This window comes from Peromyscus eremicus, chromosome 15 (assembly GCF_949786415.1).
Source record: "Peromyscus eremicus chromosome 15, PerEre_H2_v1, whole genome shotgun sequence".
NCBI classification, from domain to species: Eukaryota; Metazoa; Chordata; class Mammalia; order Rodentia; family Cricetidae; genus Peromyscus; species Peromyscus eremicus.
Genome location: NC_081431.1, coordinates 60,650,285 through 60,658,886, shown reverse-complemented (window position 1 = coordinate 60,658,886; position 8,602 = coordinate 60,650,285). Strand labels below are relative to the sequence as shown.

At 54.3% G+C, this 8,602-nt stretch overlaps 1 protein-coding gene across 1 annotated transcript; it reads left to right on the top strand.

Annotated features, from left to right (window-relative positions):
- The first annotated feature begins 3,403 nt into the window (after positions 1 to 3,403).
- On the top strand, positions 3,404 to 6,670 carry Blacat1 (BLACAT1 overlapping LEMD1 locus). Its single transcript, XM_059280750.1, has one exon. The coding sequence runs from the start codon at positions 6,204 to 6,206 to the stop codon at positions 6,303 to 6,305; it is 102 nt and encodes a 33-aa protein (XP_059136733.1). The 5' UTR covers positions 3,404 to 6,203; the 3' UTR covers positions 6,306 to 6,670.
- Positions 6,671 to 8,602: the final 1,932 nt, after the last annotated feature.

Here is an 8,602-nt window from a genome sequence, read left to right as displayed (position 1 = left end):
GCCAGAGGAAGAAGCGTCAGGTTGCACGAAGGCCTTACTGAGGAGTCGGTTCCCTCTTATGGAGCTACTGAGGCCTGGGTTAGTGGAGATGTGGGGGCCAGCTTCAGCCTTAAGTCTCGGGCCTGTTCCTCTGTCCAGCCACGCTCTGATTTGTAGTCTTGGTCTTTTATTTCTCCTCCAGCTTGACATCCTGAGCCGCTCTGTCCCGATGCTTAGGGCTCTTTTGAGGCTGAAATGGGAGCATTCGGGCCAGCTACGCTGGTGGTGGTGGTGGTGATAGCATGTTGCAGAATAAACCTGGGAAGGCCATAGCTCCCCAGGGTACCACGCTGGAACCCTGAGTCCCTAGCTTCTGGTCCTTACCTTGCCCCTCTGCTGGGCTCCTGGAGAGCAATGCCTTCCCTGCTTCTTCCACCAACCTGGTTCTAGTCGCACTCAGAAAACTGCCTGAGTCCATCGGGGCCATCCTGGGGAACTACAGAGATGGAAATAAAGCGGGCAGTCTGGCTGGAATGACGAGGGAATCACCCCTCCTCCTACACTGGGCTCCCCATTCCAGTCTAACATGGACTGCTGAAGCATGTTCAGAATCAGAAGGCCGGTTACTTAACCTTGTCTTATTTAGAGCCTCCCATTCCCCATCCAGCATTTACCAAGTGCCTAGTTACTACAGTTCTAGCCGACTTACCTATATTAACCTGTTTGGTCTCCAAGACAGTCCTGTTTATTATTAGCCCATTTTATTGACAGGAAATATAAAGGATAAGGGAGCTGGAAGACTGTCCCAGGGCATATGGCTAGTAAGGAACGGAGATGGGAATTGAACCCAGATTGTCGGGTGCCAAGAACCTTGATCTTACCCACTGCTGGAGCTTTGTGGGAGTCAAACCAGTGTCCTGAGTCTGGGTGGTACCAAGCACACTAGCACTTCGTCCCTGGCGGTCTCTAGGGGATGCATGGCCCTAAATTTTACTCCGTTCTCTCACGCTTCAGCAATCACTGACTTCTTTTATTCAGTGTGGGCAGAGAGGTAAATCAGAGCAACAGAGGGAAAGCGAAAGCCCACACCAGCTGGAGTTCTGCTGTGGCTCAATCAAGCTCCTTGCCCTCTTGGCTAGGCTTAGTGGAAGGACTCAGGGGGGGCGGCTAGCCTGAGCCAGTCCCCTCCCAGAGTCGCTGACCAGACGCCTGGTGTTTTGTTCAGCTCTAGGAACCTCCTAACTGGAAAGTTTGAGCAGAACAGTCAGCTCCCTGCTGCCCTCTGCCTCTGGGCCTGTCTCACGAACCCCCTTTTCCAGTTTGCCCAGGAAGACCCCAGCACCCAGGTAGGGGGCAAGTGAAAGGCTTCAAAGAGTCTACCTCTTGTGAAGCAAGGCACATAGTAGGACTCTACATAAATGTTAATGGAAGGAATGGTGAGCCGGGGGAAAAGGTGAGAGGTGGTCCCCTTGTGGGCTGGGGCTGGGGGTTGGGCGCTGCCCTGGGATCACAACCTTGGGCCTCCTTTTGCCGGCAGCCTTTGTGCCTTGCCACTATGGGTGGGGCTGGCTTGGAGAAGATCTGCAATGGCGTATCTCCGTAATTGTTGAGATCCTCTGAATAGGCAAGCTGGCCTCGTGCCCTCTTTCCCTGAGGATTCACAGAGCAGCCCTGCAGTCTGTCCTGTCCCTGCCTGCAGACAGCCGAAACCCAAAATATCATAACTGAGCAATCTAAGTCTCCGACAGTCATCAGCTCGACCCAGCGTGAGGCTTCCCTAGGGAGACAGGTCCATGTTTAACTACACTGAGACAGGTACATTTCTCTGGTGGTATTTGTCTGTGTCTAGTGGAAATGGAGTTTGATTGCTAAGCTTCACTTCTAAATGCAAAGAAGATGGGGACGACTGCTGGTTCCCTCTTTCTAGGGGACTACACCTTCTGGTGGGAATAGTCTGCATCAGGTGCCTGGCTCCCCCGTGCCGGGAGTCAGTCGTAGGCTGCTGAGCCCCTTACATAGGGTGCAAAGACATTATCACTGAGGAGTATTGTTTGTCTCACTCTTGCTCCCAGCTACTGTTCCCTCTAAGTCCCTCAGAACCACTATTAAATCCTTTGCTGTCCTTGTAGTCTTGAGGAGGGGGCTTTTCCTCTTTTTCTGTAGGTAGACAAGCAAGGCACTTAAGAGGGGGGAAGGCTGGCTGTCCCTGCAGGCCAGGCACTGCGGCCTCTACAGGCCGTGGAAGGCAGAGAGGCTTCCAGGTCCACAGAGCTCCTTCCCTAACAGTCCAAGAAGGGGTTAACTTCCAAGGAGAACACAGACTTCTCCAGACGAGTGCCCTGTGCCCAGCTTGGCGGATGGCAGCCTTGGGAAGAGGCCCTGGGATCTGTAGTTTGTGCTACCACCCACCCCGGGTCTGCCTGTTTATCAACACTGCCTTGCAGACTACAGTTCCCAGAAACCTGGAGGCCAGGCTTTGGGGGAAGGGGTGGGTGTGAAGCTCGGAGATGGCTGGGGAGGGGAGAGGAGAGGGAGGAGGTGGGAGAAAACCCAATTCACCCCCTTCCTTTTGAATTCTTTCTCCTGGTGTGTCTGCTGCACCGCCCGAGCTAATCCCCAAATCCGGTCTCCTAAGCCGCAGCTGCTTCCCTTTGCAGGGATGAATGGCTCTGGGAGGGAAGGTGAATTCATATTTTAATTACTGAGGCTCGGGTGCGGAGGGCACAAGGGAGGGGGTGGAGGGTTCTGCATTGTTTCCCCGGGGTTTAGGGCACCCCTCCTCACTGAGTCACTTCTGCTGGTTACCTGGGGTGGGTCTTGCTGGAAATGCCTCTTCTCCTGCCTCAGGAGATGAGGGGTTGGGGTGGAAGAAACAATCGTCAGAGATTCCTGGCTTGTCCCAACACTCAAGTACCATATACCCCCCTTACCGCCCACTTTGATGGAGGACATTGCCAAAATTCTAGAGACACTGAAGAATTTTAATTCTGCCAGCCTGAAGCCCCGGCTTCCTCCCTCATTTTAGAAATGTTTTCTTGTCCCTTGGTTCCTGCACATGTTCAGATTGTTCCCTTGAGGTGGGAGGGTCAGACAGGGAATGTGGTGTGAGGGTCAAAGGCAGGCAGGGATGAGTCGAGAGGCTAGGGGGGGTCTATCGTTGGCTTGGAAGGATGGATGATCTGTGACTTGGCGTCTCTTCTGTTTGGCTCCCACAAAGCAGGCTTGGCAGAGGACCATCTTGGTCATTAGACCCCAGACCATTCTAAACTGAGCTAAAAAGAACCAGGTGGAGTTGGAGGGGGAGGGGGGGCAACAGGAGCATTGGCCAGTGTCAGCCCCCTCTTCATTTTGGAGTTTTCGATGGCCGTTTGTCCATTCCTTACCCACTCTTGAACAGTGGCTTGGGTGAGAACGGAGTGGGGGGTTCCCACCGGAGCAGAGATGAAGCAGGGTACTCCAGGATCTATCTGACCCAGTCGGTGGGGGGGTCATGGGATCTGACTTCTCCAGGAGGCCTCCAGCCCATGTTGAAAGTAAAGCTTAACTGCCAAGTGTGGAGGATGCAGGCAGGGAAGGGCGTGCATGCCTGCCAGGGCAGAACACTGGTGCAGAGATTTGGCAGTGGGGCTCTCAAGGGCCCCTGCTGGTGGGGCCTCGGGAGAAAAGGAATGAAGCCATAACACTCAGACACACCAACTGGAATTCTCTGCCCCATGCGTTACCCACTTCGGGGACTAAGTCCAGTGGCCTTTGTGCCCGGACTGCCGGGGTTATACCCCTGTATGGGACTCCTAGCAAGGATGAGAAGGAGAAGCCGGAGGACTTGAGGGTCAATATTTGGGCAGAGTAGCCTGGCTCTCTGCCTTGATCTTGCTGCCTTTGGGAGCAAAGAACCCAGGAGTCCCACTGAGCGGTCGCAAGGGGCTCTCTTCCTGTGCCCCATAAACCCTTGTTCCTCCTACACCTGCCCCGACTTTCTCCATGGGGTGTGTGTGTGTGTGTGTAAAAACTAGTGTTTTCATCATCCCCTAAGGACTCTGGGCAAGAACAGGCATTAAAGGGGAAGAGGAAAGAGGGTGTCCTGGGACTGAGAGACGCTAGACCGGCCGTGGGGCGGGGGCGACACGCTGTTTCAAGAGCGGGTTTCCTCCCCAGGCAATCCTTGTGGTGTCCTCCGTGGTGTGTGTCCGTTGCTGTTTTTTTCTTCTGGTGACTTGAGAGTGCTTTCTGGATAATACCCTTCACCTGCACCCCAGCATGGAGTGTGTGCATTAGTTACCAATGACAAGGGACCCCACTGGCTCTCTCCCTCCCCTCCAGATCTAGGTAGGACTCCCAGTGCCCACGTAGTCCCTCAGGTTTGGGCTGTAAATGTCAAGCCCTGACTAGCCACCCGGTATTCAGAAAAAAATGGACTCAAGGCCCAGAGAGATCGATGCCCACCTCAGCGTCAAAAATAGGACCTTGCGTGGACGGCCCCCACCCCTGCTTTGTCATGAGGGGGATCCAGAGATTGCTGCAGTCGGTAGATCTAGAAATATAGTAGTTGTGTCTCGGTTCTATCTATATATATCCGAGAGACTTCTCTGCTCACTATATATACTCCACCAGAGTGGGTGTGTAAGTGGTGCTGGAAAGCAGGTTATTAAATAGCAGCCTGCCTTCCTACCCGTGCTGACTCAAGCTGGGCCTCCTGCCCATCCAGCTGGTCACTGGAAATGCAGTATCCCTATTAATTACAGTGATTGGATGTATTACCCGGGACTGGGGGTGGATCCTGACGGGACCAGCTCCATAGAAGGCATTCAGCTGTGCAGGACAAGCACGTTGGAAGTCTGTCCCAAAGGAGCTCCCCAGGAACTGTCCAGACAGTCACCACATGGGTCCCGCCTGGTTCCTCAAGAGACCGGAAAGCTACTTCACAGGTGTGCCTTGAGTGAGCAGGGCACCAACTGTACCATTTCTGCAGGAGATGAGGGGGAGGCGGGTGCCTTGTGCTTCTGCTCACCCTCACCGGCTTTCTCCCGGTGTTCTTCCTAGAGAGAGAAGCCATTCCCAGCAGGCCTGTGGTGCTGGCCTGACCTCTGGGTAGGATGCCTACCTTCCTGTTCCAAGCTGACTGGAAGGCGTCTCTTTCCCTCTCACAGCAGGATTGTTTAGGGACAGGATGGGCAGAGACGTGAAAGGGGGGTGTGGTGGGGGGATGACGACCATACCGATGAGTAACACAAGGAGAATTGAAATGAGTGGATAAAGAGTATGCTTCCCCAGCCTGGGCCCATAACCCCTGGCCAGACTCCTGTGTTCCACCTCAGGCCTACCCCGGCCTCAACCTTCACCTCAGACTGGCCTTTTACCTGAGGAAGGAAAGGTATGCCACCCTCCCGGCCCTTTGTGCCGTGCAGGAACTAAATACACTGCCTGTTAGCTGGAGGCCCTCCCTTTCTGTCTGCTTTCCACACGACCAGGACAGCATTAGAGGGATTGTGTGCTGCCTTGTGTCCCTTGTAAGGGTCTCTAGGAGTTTCAGACAACTTGGGATTGTTAGGGAAGGACAGACTCTGAGACTCCATTCTAGATATGTAAGTAGAGGCTTCTTCAGCCTGTAAACTCCCGCATCTGGAGTGTTGGATGTGTGATCTCAAGAGTCCAGTGGACATCCCACCCCCACCCCCACATGTGATATTGGAACCTGCATGAAATGGCATGTCCAGAGACTGGTTTAAGCCTGCGTGCTTCCTGTTCATCAGCTGCAGCTGTGTGGGGATGAGGTGAGGCGGAAGGCCAGGGACAACACAGGTAGCAGCTGGGCTTCCTGGTTTTTTTGTTGTTGTTGTTGTTGGTTTGGGTTTGGGTTTTTTCAAGGTTTCTGGGTTTCTCTGTGTAGTTTTGGTGCCTGTCCTGGATCTCACTTGGTAGACCAGGCTGGCCTTGAACTCACAGAGTTCTGCCTCCCGAGTGCTGGGATTAAAGGCGTGCGCCACCACTGCCCGGCTGGCCTTCCTCTTAAGGTGATGCCAGTTCCACATGTAGCAGGAAATGAGAAGCTGTGGTTTGGTGGCGGAACTCCTTTACTTGACGATACGACAGGCAGCAGCCTCGGGGAGCCCCAAGGGTTCTGGGAACGATAACCCCAGCTTGCTTCTCTTCTTGCTTCTCTCCTACTCTCCTACCCTGCCTTTCCCTACAGATATCTGGTGAGCATTCCCCGCCTGGCCCAGGGCATGCCCCAGTTCACTTTCGCCTGTTTCTGTGGTCTTCACGGCTTCTGCAAGATGAAGAGGAAGAAGGAAGACGTTCACAGAGAGCGGGAAACAGCGGTGTGAGCAGAACCAGGGCCTCCTTGTCAGCTCCCAGTGGCTCCAGGCCTGAGGCTGCTCACTGTTGTGGAGCTCAGTGCCTGTGCCTCCGTCTTCATCCAACGGGAGTCTGACTGCCGTGAGGGCATCCGCCTCTTGAGCCTTCTTATGGCCACCCCTATTAGCTTCCAGTCTTCTGTGTTCCTGGAGCGAGGCCTCAGCTACACAAAGGGATTTCCAGGACCCACCACTTGCCTTCTTCACCAGACTGGGCAAGGAATGAGGCTCCCAGGCTCGTCTCAGGGCTACGTCTCCCATGAGGCTAATGTGACCTTGGGAGAGGAAAGTAGCTGCTCCTACAAACGCCTTGGAGAGTTTGATGTTTGAGACACTACCTCCAAGCACAAGATGGAGTCTCTGCTGGGGCCCCAAGGTCTCAGTCCCCTCCCTGCATCCTCTTGGGCCAGCTGGGCCAGGTCGGAGGTCGGAGGCCAGAGGTAGACATTTCAGGGGCCAGGCAGTGGGGTGACTCTTCTGGGTGTCACGGGCCAGTCTTCCCTCAGTTCTGGTCCTGGATCACCAGTTCCGTATAGTCCTCACTTCTTTGGCAGCACATAGATGTGGGGAGACCTCTCCCCAGGTACTAAGCCCCTCAGGGACTGTCCCCCAGATCTAGGCCAGACCACTGCCCCCATTTTGTTCATTCCTCCCCTGCTTATCCTCTCCTCTCCTTGGAAAGCTGGAGAAGGTATTACGCTGGCATGTGGTACCTTCAGAGGACTCTTGGATCAGGGAACCCTAGGACTTCCCTTGACTTTCCCCTCATCTTCCCAGCGCGCTGTCAATCTCCTGCTTCAGGGTCTTGTGTCCCATATTCATCTCTAGGACTTCAGAAAGCATTTCCTTTCTTCCCCTTCCTCTCTTCTCCCTTCCCCTTCCTCCCTGGCCTTGGCCTTGTGCCTGGGCCTCTCGGGTGCTAGAGGGAGAGCCGGGAACGAAGAAGGAACTCTAGCAATAGACATCCTTTCTGTAGCTTCTGGTCTGCTAGCCGGCCGCTCTCCTGATGGAAACAGTTCAGCACAGAAAGGAGTCCCATTCCCACCACCATCCGGGACAGAACAGATAAACAAAGGCCTGGCCGGAGGAGGGTCCGAGATGAAGGAAGGCCTGGACTCAGTGAGGGCCTCTGAGCAAATAGAGAAGGGCTGTTTCTTTGGCTTTGTGCATAATCACTGGGATCGAGGTTGTCTTGGTAGAGCGTGAGCACAGCCAAGAGGCTTCTCTATTCTCCATTGGCTTCTGGCGTCTTCCTTCCCACCTGAGTCACCTACTGTCTGTTATTTTCTGTCATATTCAAAGAATCCTAAACAAATCCTTCCCTCAGGGAAACAGCAAGCCTCTGCAGCAAAGGCCAGTGGGGTCACAAGGAACAAAGCAAAGATCCGGTTTCCTCTTAGACAGTGGAGTCCTTGGGTGAGGCAGAGATGGCGGAAAAGTTTTTGGGGCATACTTTGCTATTGAAGCCAGAGATCCCTCCCCGAGTGTTGCCAGCTGCGACCTGCCTTCCAGGCTGCAATCAGAGAAGTCTCTCTGGAACTGGAGGATGAAATCATATCCTCAATACTGAGAGGCGTTGGGTGTTATGTCCCAACCACATAGGCTCACCCAGAGAACAGGTCAGAGAATGGAGAACTTAGGTCTGGGAAGGGTAACAAGGGGGGCAGCTCTCTGGTGCTCGCTTCACAGCCCTTGGCAGGGAGGCAGCCCCAGGGGTTGGCAGAGAGCTGGCTCAGAGAGCTGCTTACCCCACAAAAGTGCCCTTGGTGTGGGAGAGACATTGGATATCTCAGAGCCCTTACTATGGGGACCTGGGTGGTTCAAGGTTCTTGGAGTGTACGAGCCCTGCTGCTCACAGACAGCTGTCCGTGCTCCCTACATCCCCGGTGAGGTGAGGTGTAGGCATGCCGCAGAAGGCGTGGCTTGAGGAGGAGGAGGCAGTAGCAGCATCTAGCAAATGCACACTTATTATTTTGACTGTTTTCTCAGGGAGATGGGGAGTCTGTCCCTCTCGGCATCTGGGAAGCAGCCGGAAACCTGTTCCCACTTCAGCTTCTGGCTGGGCTCAGTCAATTTTGTGTTTTCTGCTTAATGTTTCCTTCACTCTGCCTGAGGGAAGGCCAGCCTGTGGGTCTTTTTAGACTCTACTGAGGTGGCCCTCTGCTCTCAGGGTGACGCAGGTGTGCACACACCTTCGGTTCTTACAGCGTGGTGCTCATCTTCCCTAGGGGATGGGCTCTGCGTTCCCCCTCTTGGGCTATGGAACT